At 44.3% G+C, this 21,411-nt stretch overlaps 1 protein-coding gene across 1 annotated transcript in view; it reads right to left on the bottom strand.

Annotated features, from left to right (window-relative positions):
• Window positions 1-17,626, bottom strand: part of LOC146833216 (aquaporin-5-like) — a 57,331-nt gene extending 39,705 nt beyond the window's left edge. The window contains exons 1-3 of the mRNA XM_085600055.1: window positions 17,574-17,626; window positions 15,614-16,129; window positions 14,573-14,737 (exon numbers count right to left, since the gene is read on the bottom strand). Coding sequence (XP_085456181.1) covers window positions 14,573-14,737; window positions 15,614-16,054 — 606 coding nt within the window. The 5' untranslated portion in view covers window positions 16,055-16,129; window positions 17,574-17,626. The remainder of the gene's footprint in view (window positions 1-14,572; window positions 14,738-15,613; window positions 16,130-17,573) is intronic.
• Window positions 17,627-21,411: the final 3,785 nt, after the last annotated feature.

Raw genomic sequence — 21,411 nt, 5'->3', positions numbered from 1 at the left:
CTCCTGCCTCCCCGCACTTTCATATCTATCTCACTCCACCGCTTCTCCTTATCATGGTATCATAATAAACACTTCCAAACACCGCAGGTAACATCACATCAAAAACAGGGTTTGAAAATGTGGTTGTCGCAGACGAGCACATTTCAAGTGACAACCTCTTGAAAAGGGAAAAAGTATTGAAAAACACAAATGGGCGAATAAAGATACTTTAAAAAGTAACGGTTTGTTATATAGAAGATGGGGGCATTGCAGAGTGGCGACACACACACCGGCTTCCCGCCATGTGAGAAGGCGCTTTACTGTGTGCGCCGGTGATGCACCACCACTCCTGTTGAGACGGGTGGGCAGGATCCGCTTTCTGCCCTCCTTCACGTTCACGGCGGTATCGATTCCCAGTCAGATGAAGGATGCGCCTCCGAGAGCTGAAAGAAGATGCCTCTTTGTGTCCCTTACGCCGCGCGCCATCATTGCTATGCGAACGCCGAGCTCGCGCACGACAAGGGTTCCCGTAACTTGGTGGTTTTGCTTCTTTCCAGGTTGTGGCCCTCTAGGTAATTTGTGTCGGTTTACCATGGGAGTGTTGGATGGTGCCTCTTTTCCATTTCTTGATTCCTGAATGCATCGTTAATGTGAAAGATGTGGGAGTCACAAGACGGCGTAGCCAGAGCCGCTCCGTCTTACTGCGGCGGTGTTGCGCGGGGTGCAGAGGCACATTTACAGAAGACGTGCGCGGGCCAGGCCCTGCGAGGGTCGAGCTGCAGGTTCCGTCCTGTCTGCCGTATCCTGCCTGGATCCTGTGCACCATTGATTTTGCGAGTATTAAGGCAGCGGCGTAACGAAACTTGAGGGGGCCCTCCTGCAAAGCACACGGAGGGCCCCCCCCCCCCCCCCTCCCCCGGCCCTCCATCTACCACTTTGCCCTACCACCCAGAAATCTAGCATATTTTGATTTGAAACCTCCAACATTTAAATGAAATGCCTCTATATTGTCTTTCCCTAAGTTGTAATGAGAAAGTGGGAAACACTCTTAACATAAAAGCTATGCAATTTGTAACAATACTGTCAAAAGCAGATTATTTAACTGAGGCAGCAATCAGAACAATGCCAAGGAGCGGTCCTATTGTCTCAGGAACTACCTATGGCTGAAGAACAAACAACAACTATGAAGGGTCTGAAATAGAATTGCCAATACCTTGAAACTTTGAAAGACCAACCCAAACCTGCAATTCCATAAAAACTCGACTGACAATATACATGAGAAGTACACAAGCTATAACTCAGTATCCTGCGAACGTCAAGAGAAATAGACTGGTGAATTATCTGCATGCCACACACTAGCGACTGTCAATGGTTGTGCATGATAATAACGTGAACTGAGGAAGCAATTTCAATCATAATGTCTTTATTAGTAAGCACTGCAAAACAGGCAGGCAAACAAGGCTGAGGAAGAAAACTGTTTGGATGCTTCAGAACATTGATGCAGATGTTTGTCTGTTTTAATTTATCATTTCTGTAGTGTAAACAATGCTAAATACAAGATTTAAGGTACACGTATTACAGGCAACACCATAAATAACACTGCCTGTAGAATAAAAACAAACCATATCAGCAAGTACCTAATGACAATCTATACAAACTGTAATTAGTAAAGCAAAAGAAAAAGTGCAAATACTATCAAAGTGCAAAATAAAGCAATCACCAGTCCAGCAATATACAAAAATCAAGCATGTTTTGTAAAACAATCCAACTTTCTTCTTGCATCAAGGTGAAAATACTTTCAAAGTGCATGGTAAAAACAAGTCCAGCAGCTTCCCTCACAAGGACTGACCTGAACCACCAGACTGGGCCTTAGTTCATAACAAACAGAGGCCTCAGACCTCAGTGTGTCAACACTGGCGGTATTTACAATGTACTAAGAGTATAGGCCCGCCTGCTAAATTACAGATTCACCATTGCCTCCAAATGGCTCTATCGTCACGTGTGACACCGCCAGCCAGGCCTGGATTTTAAGCCAACAGCACCTTGCATTCTGAGAGTTGTGCTGTGACCATCTAAGTAAGGGGTTAAACATTCCAGCATGCAAAGTGTTGTTGGATAGAAGCTACGAATGGACACGACATGGTGCCAATGCCACTTGGAGGCTATGTTTTATACAAGCTCAAGGGGATGTTTAATTTCCTCAACACAAGCTGCAGAAGTCTGGCGTCAAATAGCAAACACGTTGTGCGGAGAACCCAGAAACGTGCTGTGTTTAGCCCCCGTGTATGGACATGAGGTGTCATTCTCTAAGAGACCCAGTGGTAAAAGCCCACAGTTGTCTCTAATGCATGTTAGTGCCAGGCAGTGGTCGAAATGGTGGGAAAAAAGGAGGGGAACTGTGAGAGGAGAATCAAAGTGCGGGAATAACCAATGGATTGGGTCAGTGGGCTGAGTGAGAGGTGTGGCAGAAAGAGCAAAATATCCCAATTTTTAGTATTCGTTTCCCATTTCACTAACCGGTTACAGCTTAATACATTATTTAATTTAACCAATAGATACACATGTTTATTTAAGGTTTAACATGTGTTATTGACACTAAAATACATTCACAAAGTGGGATACATTTCCAATCACCGAATGTCCCAAATATCCTTAAAAGTGGAATCGCAAGCCATTTGTCTCCCAGCCATGGAGTTTCTGTCATCAACACTTCTCCTCCCTTTTTCCACAAGAGCAGTTGAAATGAAATGAATGAAATGAAATAGCATCTATAAAGCGCATGGTTACCCGAAGGAATCCCAGCGCTAGGGCAGAAACTGCACTAAGCTGTGGCAATCAATTAGGGAAAAGCCAGGTTTTGAGCCTCCTGCGGAAGACTGTGTGGTCTGGCTCTTTATGTAGCTGAAGCGGTAAGGAGTTCCAGAGTTTAGCGGCGTTGTAAGAGAAGAGCCAGCCGCCACTTCTGGACCTCTTAATTCTGGGAACAGACGCCAGGTGGAGGTCATTTGAGCATAACCGCCTGTTGGCTTGGTAGGGCTGGACAAAGGAAGAAATGATAGCCGGTCCCACACCCCCTAGCATTTTATGGGTGGTGCAGAGGGCTTTAAAGTGGACTCTTTCCTGAATGGAAAGCCAATGTAAAGACCTAAGTGCAGCTTTGGCTGACTGGCGGCTTGTAGTACCCTCAAGAATCCTTGCGGCACAATTTTGCATGATTTGAAGTTTCTTAAAGACCGCACAGGGAGCACCGAGATAAAGAGCGTTGCCATAGTCCAGGCGGGATAAGACAAGTGCCTGGACCACGAGCTTTCTTGCTTGATGGGGTAGCAAAGGCAACACTTTAGGCAGCAGTCTTAGAATACCGAAGTAGGAGGCAACAACTTTCCTTGCTTGGGTTTAAAAGCTAAGCTCAGAATCAATCCAGAAACCCAAACGCTTTGTTTCGGATTTGGGGATAGGCACAGGACCCATACATGCTGGCCAGATAGAGGAAACCTCGAAGGGGAAGGGATTACCGAGCAACATAAGCTCGGTCTTATCACTGTTCAGTTTTAGATGGGAATGGCACATCCACCTCATCACCTCCTTGAGGCATGGGCCAAGACAAGTAGGGGAACTGCTTTTGTACTTAAATGCCACCTCTAATTGAGTGTCGTCGGCATATGTAATTATATGCACCCCAAAGGGTAGAACAATGTCTGCGAGAGAAGCCATGTAAACCATAAAGAGAGTGGAACTCAGGGACGACCCCTGAGGCACTCCACAATAAAGGGGCCTAGGGCTTGAAATGGCCTCGCCCTCGAAGACCTGGAAGGATCTACCCTCGAGGAAAGAGCACAGTCAATTCAGGGCTGGTCCTGCCACACCCAGATCTTTGAGTCGATGCATTAGGATACGGTGATTAACCATATCAAATGCCACGCTGAGCTCTAACAATATCACGGCTAGAGAACCACCTGCATCAAGAATCCTTCTAGAGTCTTTGGTGACTGCCAGTAAGGCTGTTTCAGTCCCTTGAGAGGGGCGAAACCCAGTTTGGGAGTTTTCCAGCTTCAAGATGCCTAGAGAGAGAGTTCAAACATGTATGGCAAAATATCCTAGTTTGCAAATGTTTTCCACATAACTATGGCTTTGTCATATTTGCCACATAGTACATCATCTGCTGCATAATCTGACGATTTTAACTAATTGTTTATAGCTCAAACACATCAAAGGTTACTAAAAAATGTGACTTGTGCTGCTGTGAAGTGGAAGGCCATTTGCAAAGGTTGACTGGTGACCTTTCTCATTGCTGCAGTTGTATGTTCCACTAGTACTAATAAGGAAAAATCTTTGCAGAGACTTTTAGCATGTGTAAAACTTTCAAAATAATAAAGTATCAGAAAATTTACAGCACCACTAATACCAGTGTAGGGTATCAGAGCACTTTACATCACACATATTACACAGAGACAATCATTCATATGTGTGTAAATCACTGTGTAGGAAATGTTACATAAGACAAAGGACTACAAGGCGTAGGAGTGACATGACAACCATACTAGTAGGCAGCATAGTTTAATAGTGATTGGTCTGCAGAAACACAAACTCAGAATTAAAAACATAATACCATGGTTAGGGGTTCTCTTTAATAATCAGAATTGATTTCTTCCCAAATTAACCCTTTTTTGCAACATTAGGATAATCGAAGACTGGGGAAAAAAACATAACGCTCTAATTTATACCTTGGAGTTTGCATGCAGCTCTTACATGACAGTTAATAGCTCACTGTTCTATGTTAGGATTTTAACTTATTAACTGCAAGTACCAATAGGGTCTCTCTGACAAAAGCAGTAACCCACTGACCTATTCACATTATGTGCACTTTGTGATATGCATGTCACATGTTCTTAGCAGCATGTACATTACACCTCTGCCATTCCTTTTCATGAGTCAAACCTTCCACTAGACAAAACACCATCTCTCTCTACTAAGAACATTAATCACTGGAGTTATCAAGACATTTTTATTGTTGCCCAAAAATGTTGGAGGCCTGGAAGGAGGCAGCAAGTGCTTTTAAAAGCATAATATACTTACAAACACAACGCCCCCACCTGAAGTTAGCGCCGGTGCGGTCGCACTGCCCTGGAGCCACCCTGCTCAAGGGTCCTGTGACCTCAGTGACAGAGTCACTGCCACTCTATGGTGTGCTGCTTCATAGGTCTGTCCCCAAGACTGGAGGTGAACTTCATGGATAGTGGTGGACAGGCCTTCAAGGTTAATCCACACTTGCCACCGCTAGGGTCCACCTGCTGGTGCTAAGACACCAGGGCTTTTAAGATCTTGCGGCGTCTTCTAAGGTGTAGCACAGGAATGTGCTGCCTCAGGAGAGTGGTCTGGGAGCCTGGTCATTAAGGCTGAACCTGGTTCACCAGTTCCACTTCAGCAGCTCTGACCATAGTGCCACACCCTGTCCCCCACTGAACCCCATACTGCCACACTTAGAGAAACTTGCACTGCACTGACCCGCTATAAACACCTGGATGTGACTCAATTCTAATTATGTACTAGACAAGAGCAATATGCTGCCTAACAGACCCTGTTGTGAGATTATATATAGCACAGCTGTTTGGCTGTGGGTCATATTGTAAGGTTAGTTTTCATTTGTCAAGTTAGTCACTCATTTGTGTAGTGTTGGTTCTGTTTTTAGATAACGTTAAAATGACAGATAATACAGGATTAGCATTTGACGATGATATGGTTCAGGCCATATTACAAACACCCAGTATCCTAGATACACACATCTCTCAGACTCTTTCGAATACAGAGGAGTGGACAAAACTGAGTAATGTTAAAAAGCAACATTTGAGAACCATTCTGCATGCCGCCATATTAACAGAATATTTGAGAGGTAATATAGCACCTCCAGGACTTTTAGTGACTAATGTTCCAAGACTTTTCTTGGACAATAAAATCTTTGTCACTAATTGGTCCAAGATAGCATGGCGTTGTTCCATGGATTGGTTGGTCCTAATCATAAATACAGCTAAGGAAACGGCCGACCTTTTAGCTATTGAGATAACATCTTTGGAAAATCAATTGAAAACAGGTATTCAGATCACTGTGTATAAAAAGAAATTAGAAGAAATTTCTAAAAATCTTAATGAGATTAAGGAAGATCTTGTAAAGTTCAAGGTGAATAAACTGAAAAAGGATCTTGATAGGTTAACCCTTGAAAAGGTTTATCCCTATATCTCTGATGATTTTCAAACTAGCCTCAATAAGAAAAAGGGAAAGAGAGGCTTAAGAGGATGGCGTAGGGATACTGATGAATTGACTTCAAATTTAGATGAATGGAGTGATTCCAATGACTCAGACCCGGAATCGTCTAACTTTGTGAGACAAGGAAAGGGGAATATGCAATCATATCCCCCACATGCTCCTTGGTGGCCTCAACCACCTTGGCCATATCCATCTCCTCCACCCTTTATGCCTGGTCCCCCATTTGGTGGCCCTAGTTACCCGCCTTTTTTTGGTCAGGCCAGAGGCCGAAGAGGACGGCGGAGAGGCAACAACAGAGGACGAGGGCCGATCAGCCAACAACAAGTGAGTTGGGACCCAGCGATAGAACAGAGAGTGACCCGGAGTATGACAGCACACACAAGCGACCAGATTGCCTAGTGGTTAACCTGAGTTCTAAGACACTTACGGATTTGGAACACATGGTTCTTTCTAAAGGACTGGGCTTTGTTCCTACGAATGTGGGGATAATTTCATAGTTTATAAAGAACTAGCTGAGTTTTTTCGAAAAGTGCGATTACATTTCTTCTTTTCTAATTTAGGACAAGATGAAAGTAAGTAAGGTGAATACCTTTGAGAAGGCAGTTCTCAAAACGTATGAAACTAGTTTACAGTCCCCTAAGCCATTCTACTGTAATATTTCTAAAGAAGAAAGGATATGTATTCAGAAATTGGGTAACGATATAAATGTGACTATAAAACCAGCCGATAAAGGCGGGGCTATTGTTCTTATGGATACAACATCTTACCGTAATGAATGTTTGAGACAGCTTAGTGACCCGAAGTTTTATACCTTGATCACACTAGATCCTACACCAAGACTACGAACACAGATTGGCACTCTAGTTAAAGAAGGCAAAGAACACAATTGGATCACTAAAAGTGAGGCTGATTTTTTGATTCAGAAGGATTCTAAGATACCGGCATTTTACGTTCTCCCAAAAATACATAAATCACAGAGACCGCCTCCAGGGAGACCGATAGTGTCAGGTATCGGCTCTATTCTTGAGCCGTTATCCAAGTTCGTAGACTTCTTTTTACGTCCTATAGTGGCAGAGATGCCGTCGTATTTGCAGGACACTAAACAAGTTTTATCTCTGTTAGAAACCATGTCTTTTGATCCCACAACAGAATTGATGGTCACATATGATGTGGAATCACTTTATACTAACATTCCACAGGATGACACTCTGGCAATCATTGAACAACTACTTGAGAGCCATCCTAGAGAAGATTCCACACCAAACTTTTTTGTTATGCAGTGTGCCCGATTGGCTCTTAAAGAAAACTTTTTCAAGTTTGAAGGTGACCTGTATTGGCAAACGACTGGCACTTCGATGGGCAGCACGTTTGCCCCTAGTATGGCCAACCTTTATATGTATGGGTTTGAGACTAAGATCATTTTTGAGACCCACAATCCCTTTGCACAACGCCTTAAATTGTGGAGACGATACATAGATGATATCCTGGTCATCTGGGATGGTGACCAGGATTCTCTAGACCTTTTTTCTCAATGGCTTAACATTCAAGATTCTAACTTGAGATTTACTGGTGAATCGAGTAACAGTGCTGTATCTTATTTAGATCTAAGACTATACCCTAAGAATGGGAAAATACATACTGAACTGTATCAGAAGCCTATGGCTAGGAATTCATTGTTGAGCTACTATAGTTTTCATCCACGGGCCTTACTTAATAACCTTCCTATAGGTCAATTTTTAAGGTTACGTAGGAACTGTAGTGAGCTGTCACAATATAAGATACATGCAAAAAACTTGAGCGAAGAACTACTAGCTAGGCATTATCGCAGTAAGTTAGTATCTGGGGCACAGAAGAGAGCTCGTAATAACCATCGGGAGGCTCTCCTTGAGTCACATGAAAAACCAGTTAATAAAAGAATGGTCTGTGTGACTACTTTCAGCAATTTGTCTGATAATGTGAAAAAAGCCATTAATCAAGCTTGGCACATTTTGAATATTGGTAATCTATTCTTAGAAAGACCTTTGTTTGCCTTTAAGCGGAGTAGTAATCTTCGCGATCTATTGGTACATACAAGACCAAGAGTGGAGGTAGAGGACAACAGACAAACGACACTTTGGGGATCCACACGTGTTAGAGGACATTTTCTGTGTGGATCTTGTTCAGTTTGTCCCTTCACAAGTAAGATGACTCAAGTGGACTTAGGTCTTCAGACCCCATGGCAATTAAACACACACACTAATTGCAATACGAGTGGGGTCATTTATATGATTAAATGCCCCTGTTCGTTGATCTATATTGGTATGACCACCAGGAAAGTTAAAATCAGGATGGTGGAGCACCGTAGTGCATTTCGGTGCAAAAAAACGAATACCAGAATGACTAAGCATTTTGTGGATCAAACACATACTGCAGATGATTTCACGTGGACTATATTTGATAAACCCAAATATGATATTAATATGGGGCCTCTGGATAGAGTACTCCTTCGAAGGGAACAAAGATGGGTGTTCCGGTTGAAAAGCCACACTTTGGGTCTAAACGATGATATACCTTGGAATATATTATAATCATTATTACTTTTTGTGACCAGAGTCCGAATATCTGCTATATGACACTCTTAGAGTCACACTCCTCTGTATTCTATCCTAGTAGAGTGGTCCTGGCTTTTGCAATTCATCTTGGCATTTTTGCTCATTAAATCTATATGGGGTAGCTTGTATGATTACATTACCCGTTTTTACAGTATTTTCTGAATATCTGTTTAACATTCATATGGTCTTTTGTGGACCAGGCTGTAGGGTTCGGGATAATGTTGAAGTCTGGTAGGCTGCCCCTTTAAATGTTTTATGGACTACAGTAATTAGTATTTCAACAAGTTATCTTCATTATAAATAAAGGCAATCTGCGATATTTCACATTAGAACGACATTAGGTACTCAGTGTGACTACATTACCCATGATGCAGTATTTTGGGATTAGAAACCAATACCCTCCGGTTTTTCCGAAGGTTCGGAAAATCCTTGTTGAGGCAGTTAATTTGGAAGTGCCGTATACTGTATGAATATTAAGATGTGGTGATGTGTGCTGATTACGATGTTATACTTTGTTGTAATCTCGCACGGGATATGAACCGGAAGAGGTGTTTTGGACTTCCGGGTTGAATCAGGGAAAGCGCTTATACGGCGTGAGACAACAGCCACGGTTCTCGCGCTCCTGATTATTAAATGCAGAGCCTTGTGTGCGGATATTTGGTGAGTGTGAACCATCGTATTGGATGAATGTACTAATAGAGGATTGACGGCCTATACTTTGTGAGCTTTGTAGTGTGGGGTCTACCGTCACGCATAGCCGGAGAGTAAAGAGATTGTGGAATGAGATAGGCTGACTGTGCCTGAAGTCAGCGTGTGTAGCCTAGATGTGTTGTAGGCTACGATTCACCCTAAGTTACAGTATACACGTTAGTGTCTAGATTGAGTTATTGGATGTGGGTGTTAATAGAAGATCGATGGACTACACGCTATGAGTTCTGTAATGTGTGTTTTACCGTCATGGATAGCCGTAGAGACAAGGTTTTCACTGTGCCTCCAATGAGCATGCATAGTATTAGACGCATTGTAGACTACGAGTCAATCCCTCACTATGTACACGTAGTTGGCAGGATCGAGATAATGACCTCTCATACACCTGTTTTTTATACACCTTTTTATAAACCTGTTGTTGGATGAGAGAGAGATACGAATGGGGAGATAGTATGAAAGTCTAGGCATCGTTCTAGACACTAGATCTGTTTAACGTTACTAAGAAGATGGCCCCTTTCATGACTTATGTGTGCCATTCGATCCTACCTTAGGTACCGACACATTGATATGGACCTGAATTAGGTAGAGGAGGAGACTCTCATCAAATATTGGTGAGATGTTTTTAATTATCAATTTGTAATTATGGCTGTTGTCACAGTGGTGATGGTTTTTGGCACAGTGTTTTCATCACTAGGGTACACGATGTTGGTCATCATGATGTGTTGTATGTATCTAATGAATTCTCTTTATACATTACAGAGAGAAGACCAGACTGCAGTTGGTCTTGTTTATTTACATACATAAAAAGATATAAGTATGTTTTTTTTTCACTTTATAGCAGAGTGACAAGACAGTGGTCCTGATGAATGCTATGAACTCTACGTCGCTTAGCAGAAACATGTTGACCTAGTCAGATAGGAGATATTTTACCCCTATCGTCACACTACTTTTTATTGACATCCATTGGGAATATTATTAAAGTTTGGTTCCCTTAGGAGATGTTTTTAAATCACTTTTGATTTGCACTCTGCCCCTCAGTCACTGTTTCCATTGGTATAACAAAACACCTCATGCTCCTCTCCATTGGAGAGTTGTAGCCCACATAGTGTACCTTGCGGACACTATGTGCAAGAGGGAACCCAATGATGAAGCATGTCATCCTAGTGGTGAGTGAGGGTTCTCGTCTTTAAAAAACACATGCCCCACTGTTGATAATATAAACACATTGTGTTGTGAAACATTGAAGTAATTCCCATTAGGTACCTGTTGTGAGTAGGATAAAAAAAATTAACAACATCCAAGAAAAAGCAAACACTCATAGGGAATGCAAGATTAAGTAAAGCATGTGATACGTAAGCAGGAACAACATGGTTACCTTTTTTCTTTGGCACTCATTATTCTGAAATTAGTGAGTGCTTTTGCATAAAAAGGTAAGGCCATGACTACAGGGCCTGGAAGGGACCCGTTTCAGTGCCCATTGCTTATATCATTTCAAAACATAGGCAGTATTGTTTAAAAAGACCCCATTCGTAAACACACAGTCGCTGTACACATTTTGTTTTCCAATTCACCCATCAAGCAGATATTTCAGTACCTCCAGGCAAGGTGCACTTTCCCACACAGGGAAAACAATGTTGTTCAAAGAGAGAGGAGTAAATAAAAGTATCACTTCACTGGCAAACACTGTAAAGTGGCGCTAATGTGTTTAGGTGTAAATAAATCAATCTGGACACCTTGCAACCACTCTGTCTTGCTTTAATTAGTTTATTTATTTTTCACATTTGGAATGTTTTATTTCTCTCCACCTGGAGGCTGCACTTGTGTCAGAAAAAGACGACGTTTCCAGCAAAAATGTTATTCTTTTTTGGATCCATTTCACAGGGGAGCAAATAAACGAAAGGAGGAAAGAGAGGGTAATACCCCTTTCTTGAAGTCTCGGTTTTCACTAACTGAGGAGCGAGACAGAATGAGAGGGAAGACTCGGAGGCTTAGATGCCGTCACCGTGGTGTGCGCGCACAGTTTAATTTATGGGGACTTGGGGAGGCTGAAGAGGCTTGCTTGCAGGCGCAGCCGTCTCCCTCTGCTGAGAGTGAGGGGGCCCCTGGAGCGTGGGGGCCCCCCGCACCGCGGGGGCTGCGGGGTCCTGTGTTACGCCCCTGCATTAAGGGTCTAAAAATTCCCCGTTCCAAATAACTGGGGCCCCTCGGTGCAGCCTCTGTCTGAGGTTACTGGAGTCTGCTAATTGAACAGGAAACATGCTGGAAATGCAGCTTGATTGCGCCTTGATTGTACTCTCTGGTTCCAGTTGAAAATAAGTCCGAGGGGGAGAATGTTTGGACTTCCTTGACTGCCGTGTTTGAAAATGCAGCCTCTTGGTGCAATGTTAGCAAGTCCCTGTGGGGCTGCCACAAACTATACCCCTTTCTATTACCTGGCGCCAGGGCTTTAAGTGGGCCGGGTCCTGCCAGTACTCCGCACTGGCAGTTCTAACAAGCATTAAAAATGCAATAGGTCTTGCCTTTTATTAAGTTAAAGCCATTTGCTTTGCTATACAATCCCATTCGAAAAGCACATTGATTTAACTTAATCAAAGGCGAGACCTATTGCATTTTCAATGCTTGTTATGTTTGTTAATGTTTAAAGCTTATTCCACACCCTATCTCTTTTCTCAGCCCTAACTCGGACCTTAGCCCTAACAGTAAGGCTCATCCTAATGCAGCTTCATCTGACGGTTTGTTTGCACGATTTTGTATTGTAGGTGTGACGTCTATATTACAAACACACTTTAAAAAAGCTACCTAAAGAATCTTTTAAATTGTAAAATTAAGAAGCCCTCGCAAGAATCTATTAATGAAGTTGCAGGTTACAGCAAAGCGGGTTTGATTAACTTAACCCATAAAAACGTCATTTTTTGTGGTTAAAGAGACATGACAGAAAATATGCATGCCAACTAGCCAGCGTTTTTAATATTTAAAAGATTAACCTACATCATTGTTTTCTAAATTATATATGTATTTTTTAAGAAACAGTCATTATTCTTCAATAAGATTGATTATCTTACTTAGAAACAGGGACTATACTACAAAGCTTCTTGCAACATTTAGGTAGGACATGCATTATAATCATTGTAGAGGACATTTACAGTATGGTAGGTGGCCAGCGAGCCCGCCCAACAGCCTGCCCTGCCAGGGAAACCCTTTGCCTCCATCTTCAAGGAGAAAACCACCCACCTTTCAAAGAAATCCTTGCTATCGTCAGAGATAGTTTTACTGCAAGTTCTTCCGCCGGTCAGCATAATGAGAGGTTTATTGGCTTGGCGTGGGGGATTGGACAGGAAAGTATGTATTGGAAGGCCCATACCTAATAGGGTAGCCCATCCTGTGCATTGACTGGCAGCCCTTTGACGACTGGGCCGCCTGGTCGGAGGTTTTCAGGGACATATCATTTTCTTGTGTTTAAATGAAGTGAGGGACCCATAAGGTTGGTGGAGAGTGAGCCCCGCTGACCCACAGCATGGCTGCCACACCACCTAACTCTAAGTGACCCCCTCTGTGTGTAATATAGGAGCATGCTGTCTGCACCTTACATGCAGCTGCATGTTGAAGAGGACAAACTGACTATTGCCCTCATTTAGGGCCTATTTGCAAGCCTGAGGTCCTCGGACCGCCAGGCTCGTGGTAGGGCTGCGGTGGTGGTCTCTTCTGACCGCCACATTGCGACCCTGGCAGTTGAACCTCCCTGGGACCACCAACACTGCCAGGGAACTGCCATTCCCTGGTGGTGGCGCAGTGGTCTTGAGGCAGGAATATGGGTGGCAGGACTGCCATTGTCCGGCCAAGTATATTATGGCTTTCCTCACCGCCACTGATTTCATGGAGGTCTTTCCTCCATGAAAACCGCGGGGTGAGGAAAGGGGCCCCCTTGTGTCTCACTCCATGTGAATGCACTCAGGGGAGCACAATATGTGCCCCCCCTGTGTGCATGCACCCCCAATTCCAGCACGGTATAGACTTCACAGTCCATGCTGCGCTGGAACTTCCTTTGACGTTCCCATTGCGGTGCCTATTTTAGAGGCACCGCCGTGGGAACGATAAAGGAACCATTTGCCGGTGACTAAAAAAGTCATAATATGGTGGGCGGTTATCACACGGGTTTGGCGGTGCTGCGGTGGGGCGGTCCTGCCACTGCACCGTTAAACTCGTAATCGGGACCTTCGAGTTTTTTTCTAAAAGAGGGCTTAAATGTATTAAGGTAATTTGAATTTGGTACTCCGCTGTAAAATATGCCGCTCAATAGTTTGTCAGTGCCAGTGCTACTTTTTTCTCTTCCATCAGCACGAATCTAGAACCATAAATAGATTCATGCCTTTTCAAATCTAGCCACTAGATTTGAGAGCCGGTAGTATAGCACATAATTATACCAATAATGGAGGTACTGGTAACACCTGGTCCCGTAATTACCAGAATATCACAGGCTGATCGCCTATATCCCAGTATATAAAGGGGGATAACATATGGGAATCACTTTTTGTGCACCGATTCCTGCATGCAAACCATCAGTTGTAGGTTTTTACTGGGCACAGACTCCTCCAAGTGTGACTACAGGATTTTCCCTCATAAAATATGCACCACTTATAAACCTATTTGATCTTTTTCCCCTAAAACAGGATCACCAGTCCACTTGACTGGCAACTCTTCTGCTTCTGCCAGGGGTAAAGAAATGTTCCTCTGTACATCTTGCCTTCTACTGATTTTGCCATTTAGTAGTTACTAAGGTTTGTTGTCACAATACTGGGATAAAAAATAGTGGTAGTTGACATTGTGGAGTCGACAGAGTTGCAAGTCAATCTTGCAAACACAAAATGCTGAATCCCCACCCTTATGACACAGACCATTCCCTACTTCAGCCACACCATGGACAGAAAGACAGAAAGATTTGAGTTTGCACCTTTGGTTCCTCAGAACGTTTGTGCAAAGCAGTAAAAGAATGGAAGCACAGGGTAAGGGCTGAACTATGGAAGCTGGATACATACCCCTAGTAAATGCCCGAGAGTAACAGAGAGGCCGATGGATAGCGCTGGCGAGCCCGCATTACCAGCCCGGCGGCAGTCTGTCGTGGCTAAGACACAGAGGACCAGCTGCAGGGTGAGGACAAGCTCGATGCCCACGGCTTGTGCTGAAGAGGTGCCATTCTTGAGCTGGAGAGAGAATAATATGCATTAATACAACTAGTTACAGAGAAATGTGGAGCATTAACCCTTCTTGGGTTTCTCCATCCAGCCTTGAGTTCTTCAAGATGCTGGAACCCAACAGCCTGCCAGACTTTATCTTCCTTTCGCACCAGGGTGGGACAATCCAATACAGAGTTATAGAATTTTGCAATATTCGATGTAACCCACTACCCCTTTATCAGGGACCGATTTTCATAGGCTATGGAGTAAATATATATTGTAAACATGTGAAGAGGTGCCATTGATGAACTGACGAGGGAATAATATGCATTGATACATTAAGTTATAGAGAGATTTGGAACAATAACCCCTATTGGGTTTCTCCATCCAGCCTTAAGTTCTTCAAGATGCTGGAACCCAACAGCCTGCCAGACTTCATCTCCCTTTTGCATCACAGTGAGCAGCACTTTAAATGGGCCAGTACTGCCCAGTACGGAGTACCGGCACTTTTTTATTTTGAGAGGGAGAGTACAGGCACTTCCCAAGAGAGACGTAATACTTTTAATTGGAGAGTACCGGCACTTCTCAGAAGCAAGCAGGTACTCTGATACAGAGTACCTGCACTTCTATTTTCCCATTTCAAGCACTGACCGTGAGACAATCCAATACAGAGTTATAGAATTTTGCAGCATTCTATGTAACCTACTACCTCTTTATCAGGGACCGATTTCCATTGGCTATATAGTACATTTATTGTAAACACAGATGCCTACCACAATGCCCTCTGAAACCTCTCAGATGCATGTCACATGATTTGCTCACTGACCCAGGTGGGGGTGCACTGGCCTACAGCTGGCTGGGTTATTCCCTCCCACGCAGTGGGCAGACCGAGTGCTCACTCACCCTGTTTACTCCAAAGGTCCCGTAAGCATCAGACGGAGTGACCGCGTGAAGAAGGGCTGCTCCGGCCACTGCCCCCAGCATCTGGCCGACGATGTACACCCCAGCTCGCAAGAGGGAGATCCGCGACCCCAGCAGAAACGCGAGGGTGACTGCCGGGTTCAAATGAGCGCCACTGACGTGCCCCACCGCCTGCACAAGCGTACCGACGCCCAGGCCAAAGGTCAACGAAATCTGCAGCACACTTGGTGGTTCCGGGGACCAAAGAAGCGCCGAGCCAAGACCACAGAAAACGAACACCATAGTCCCTAACAGTTCGCCCAAAAAGGCTCGAGTGAAGGCCGCGGTGCACAGCTCGCTCGCCATGGTGGGATTCCAAGGCACTTGGAAGTGTGGCAAGTTTCCGTTCTGAGCCGCTTCGTAAAGTTCGTACATCGCGCTCATGGGTGAGATGCACGTTTATATCCGCTGGCACACGAGGAAAAAAATCCAGGAATAGGCGTGGTCGCCGGTATCCACCTGTGAAATACAAAATTGTTCTTCACTAAGGTGTGACAACTCATGTTAGTAACAGAAAATAACCATTTTATTGCACATGGTTTAGTCCAGCACGCCTACAAGCTGCCACTCGCCGGGTTCACACGTTGGCCGCTACACACTAGGAATTGTTCCTGTTAAGATACAAAAATACAACGTTTAGCAATGTGGACTAAATGGCCCCGAGTTTCTCTTACCTCATCCCCACCACTCCAAGAAATGGCACTCGATGGTGCCATTCCTGAATAGTCGGTGACCTTGTCACTTTCTGTTTTTTTGCAGTTTTATATAGCGCCATCTCGACCGGAAGGCATTGGAGCGCTCTCCAGGACCACCAGTTACATCACACAAGACACATTCATTTTTTGATCGGCAGGGGTAGTTTAAGTAATCAGCCCAGAATCACATTACGTTGAGCCGACGCCGAGACTCGAACCTGGTTTCCCAGCTCCAAAGTCGGCATCTTTGGCCATTAGGCCACATCTTTCTCCACAGCGCTGTAATTCACTGTCTTTCAATACAAATAGTTAATTAACGAATCTGTTTATCCAGGGCACGAGTCAGGGGAACATGCGGTACACGTCGTCCACCCACTATTTTCACAGGGTGGACGCCGCCCACCCTGCCAAGACGTTGAGCCCCACAGAAATATGTTGAACTTGTCCCAGTGTCATTTTCAGACACATTCAGCAGCTCCTGCACGTCATCTGCTTTCCATTCCCAGCAGCAATTGTGCAGGCAGAGAGGGGGTTACTTTTCACCTCCAGCTGGGCCAAAGATAAAGGCAGAAATTAAGGGGCTATCAGGCGTTCTTTTGATCGAGTATGGGATTGGAGGCGGCCTGGAACCTCACACTTACATGCAAATGCAACAGAGAGGAAACAAAAGCACACAGCTTATTATCTAAACACAGGTATTTAACCCCTTCAGTGCCCCGCCCTTTCCCCGCCCTGTGCCGGCCGTTGCATTAGCGGGCGGGGTTCATGACGAGATAGTCTCGTCATGGGCACAGCGCAACCGCGCTCCATGACGAGACTATCTCGTCATGGGCACTGAAGGGGTTAAGAGATGCATGCTTTTTACTGTGTTCAGTCTCTGTATATAAGTGCATGCACTGTAAGAATGTTAGATGGGTTTTTCTGTCACGGTATATACATAAATACAATTTAAGTCCCACTATTTTATTTATTTTATAGCGCTACTCATCCCAATGCAGTTAGAGCGCTTTACATAACATACACATTATTCATTCAAAATATATCATCTAAGTGTGCAAATCAATGTACAAGATGTGTTACATGAGACAGGGTTACAAGGTGTAGGAGTCAAATACCCTTCACAGCTCACTGTGGCCTACTACAAGGACAACAATTTATAAACTGCTAGTAATAAAGGATCTCTGTGTTCAATGCAGTAATCCACTTACCTATCTACATAAAATAGAAATCCGTGATCTGCATGTTGCATGATGGGTTTTGCAGGACACAACCTTTTAAAAAAAAAAACATATTTTATTGCATTTTCAATTTGCACATGTTATAACATACACACATCAGAGCACTATTGCATAATTAAGTGGTACATTTATACTCACAACATTGTGTAAGATGCACACCATGTGTGCTGCAATACCATGAATAACAAACCCGAAGAAGGTAGCAACAAAATAGTGGTTCAACAATCTCCAAACGCCCCGTCCCACCCCCAAGAACAGTGGGTGATTATGTTTTGCAGGAGACAGCTTAATCTTCTATACTCCTTTGATTAAAATTTGGGACCACACAAAACACAGATCTCTCCAACAAATGCGTTAATCTCCAGCGTTATCTCACCATTATTATTATTCCTAGTGATTTACTGGGCAGCTCTGCCGCAGGTGCCTTAACCCCATAACATATTTTAAAATGCAGACTTTGCAACCAATTAAGCAGAACAGATCTACTACCATGCTTTTCCTTGTTGCCAATTTCTTTGTGGCAGGGTTTTTAAAAAATGTATTAGTTGAGGTCCAGATTTTGCATCAGAATTGCACAACTTTTTCAGCACAGCCCGACTTCAAATCTCATTTGTTAAATATCATAATGCACTTAAATGTAGTCATCATACACCTGATAAACATATGTGCGAGATCTTAGTACCTGATGTCACTTCCAATGCGGTCACTAACTGTGATGCCATGTGGAATGGCACGCGTCGTGACGTCATGTGCTGTGATGGCACGCGTCATGATGTCACTTGCATACTGCCTAATTTGGTCAGTCCCCCCACTTCTTTTTTTAGGACTTGTGCCCTGTGTTTATCTAGCAACGAGAAAAGTGTGAACCAGAGTTTAATGGGCAGAGCGTGCATTATGTAAGCCAGAGATCTGGGTAGTTCGATGTGGGACATACCATCTATAGCAGCTTAAACCTGTTTTCACCACCTAAGACTGGAGGAGCCCTTTGCATTCCCACAGACTCACCAGCAGCTGCCAGAGGTTTTAGGGCCCCACATGTGTGGAGTTTGTATGGGGGTAATTCTAGTCAGTGGTTAGATCGAACAGTGATATTCTTTCTCCTTTATCCTATGTCAGTAATTTGAGACAGTGGGGAAATGTATAAAATCATGCTAAATCTGTGATTACAGTTTATTTATCAACAGGTTGCTACACATAATTGTTGTATTGTTGGATTACAAGTGTGTTATATTAATATCACTTTACTGCCAGATAAAGGCGTGCCTGTGATAGCATCAGCTAGAAGTTGGTATTAACTTAGTCAGTTTTACATGTAGTCAAACACTTGGAAACACTGTTTCTCATGCACCTCCCTGTTTATAGCTACATTTGACGACCAGATGCAGTCATGACGATTAGCTGGGTGGATAAATGCAATTTCTAATTCATTGTATTATGAAAAAGGAGCCATCAAGATGTTCTTGTCTGTCTCTTTCCCTGCATTTTTTAGTATATGACAGTCTCCATTGCCCACACGTCCGTCCCCCTTGACATAGTGAGGCCCCTCCCAACTCCGACAGGTGCTACACAAATTGTTTTCTATTTATACTAAAAAAGAGACGTAATACATATAAATATTCCTTCTGCACTTCCTGCAGACCTGCCAACTTGTGCACAATTTTTACTGTGTGAGGAGGGGTGTGGCCAGGAACCAAGCAAAGCCTTGGGGCACTTTAAATTTGCCATCTCTCCTTTCAACACCAAAACAAAAAAAGGTTCTGAGGATTCCGGTGAAGTCCTGGGGAAGTTTCACAACCCATAATGGACATTGGCTGTTCAGAGCAACTAATAGAGACTTCTAGCCGCAGGAGCCTTACCTTTGAATTACCCCCAAGTGTTAGACTGGATCTGCATTTTTTTTTCGTGAGCAGTACCCCTGCACACCTGTAGGTTGCGCCGTTTGGCTCTGCATGGTGTTGTTGGTGTAATTTGCGTGGAAGTGACATTTGCTGTGCCTATATAGGTGCTACCCAGGCATTCTGATGTTAGTTATTTTTTTTCCACGCCATTCAGCACAGATCTGAGAGGAGCTACCCCTTTAGTAATTTTTGACTAAACTTTTGGGGATGTTTTGTTAAAGTCATCTGAGGTCTTACCTCCTGGTGTGGCAGAAATGTTATCCAAAAAGGTCGCATTCAAGCTCTGTGACACCTGTCACCAACAGATGTCCCCCCAAGATGAGGGAGCGTTGCCTCTCAAGTCCTGGCTCTGTGGTTGAGCCAGCTCCTGGGATGAATCCACGCTTCTCCGAATTTCCAGGAGCCAGAGCAAGCCCTGCCCAATTTAAAGAATTTTATGAAGCGATGCATCTCTTATTTGGGCAGCCCATTTCCTCTGGCGTGGCTTTGAGCCCTGCCGGTTCAGGTGGGGCCCCTACTGGATTCATGATGGTGCTTCTGGCACCAGTTGGGCCCCAGGGATCCACAGTTGTATCCGGATTGGTACTAGTCAGGCCACCTTGACCTTCCCCCACGGCAATACAGAGGACAATGCTCCCAGAGGTGTCAGTGCCCACTGGCAGCGCCATCCCCGTCTTCATCTGTGACTCTGACACAGAGCCACAGGGGCGTCATCCAATGCTGGCTCCTGGACCGACTAGAGAAATGCCGTCCAGGCTGGAGTCTGAGCCCTAATCTTATGAGCTAGGACTCGGGGAGGAAGGGGAGGGGTTGTTGGACCCTGAAGAATATTAGCCTTATGAAGAACAAATGGACTGGTGTGAGGGTCTGGCTGAAGCCAGTGGACTGAGCACTTCTTCAGATACTGGCATGCTTTCTACCCCTGCTGTGGCTACAGAGGAGGAGGAAGCTTCATTCGCAATGGGAGTGCTGTGAGCAGCTAAGGTCCTGAACTTTAGTTTGCCCTAGGTAGCAGTCAACACTAACGTCTTAACGGAAGTGCTTCAGCCGGGAATGTCCCCATCAGAAATGCTCCTCCCATTCAATACAGCACTTGCTGATGTCCTGCTTGGGATTTGGCCCATGCCCAGCACAGGAGCTCCTGTGAGCAGGATCCACCATCACCTGTAACCACTGGCAGTCCATAAGATCGGACAGGTGGGTTTTGCAGAGTGTCCGAATGGGCTTCTCCGTCCCCTTCAAGATGATTCGCTGATTGAGGATCATCTGTCTCTTCTCCAACAAGAAGTGATGATGGCTCTTTTGGCCAAAGGAGCCATAGAGAGAGTGCTGATCCCAGAAGTAGGTCATGATTGTTATTCCCGTTACTTTCTGGTGTCTTTTGCTTCCTCGTCCTAAGTGCACCTGGTATGCCCAGACGTGGGTCCCGGGCTCACTGTGCCACTGGATTCAAGCTATCCTGGCTAAAGAGGGGTGAAACCCCGAAACCGGTCCTAGTATGCTTTTACAGATGCTTTTAGCAACATGTGGTACTCAGTTTAATGTTTAGCATTTAATGTTTAGCATTTAGTACTATTGTTTATTCGAAAGTGGAGTGGGTGTTGTGGTCCGCTTTAAGTGTCTGTATATAGGTTTTCCTGAAACATGTCCTTATATAGGCACAATTCCCATTGCCCTTATATAGACATACGATCCCAGTCCTTATTTAGGCATCAGCCATCTAAATACAGGCATGGTCACCTACATCCGTCCACCCTAATGTCACAACGAGTTCTTAGAAACCAGACCCTTAAGCGCTTGGGAGTTTCCATAGCCCAGGATTATTTGATTTCTCCAGGAACTTATTTATTATGAATGAAGCACTAATCCTTAAGGGTTCATTTCTGACGTCTTCCTCTGCCCGACTTTAC

This window comes from Triturus cristatus, chromosome 4_2 (genome assembly GCF_964204655.1).
Source record: "Triturus cristatus chromosome 4_2, aTriCri1.1, whole genome shotgun sequence".
Classification (NCBI taxonomy): domain Eukaryota; kingdom Metazoa; phylum Chordata; class Amphibia; order Caudata; family Salamandridae; genus Triturus; species Triturus cristatus.
Note: the sequence above shows the minus strand (reverse complement) of the source record. Positions and strands in the feature narration are given on the sequence as shown.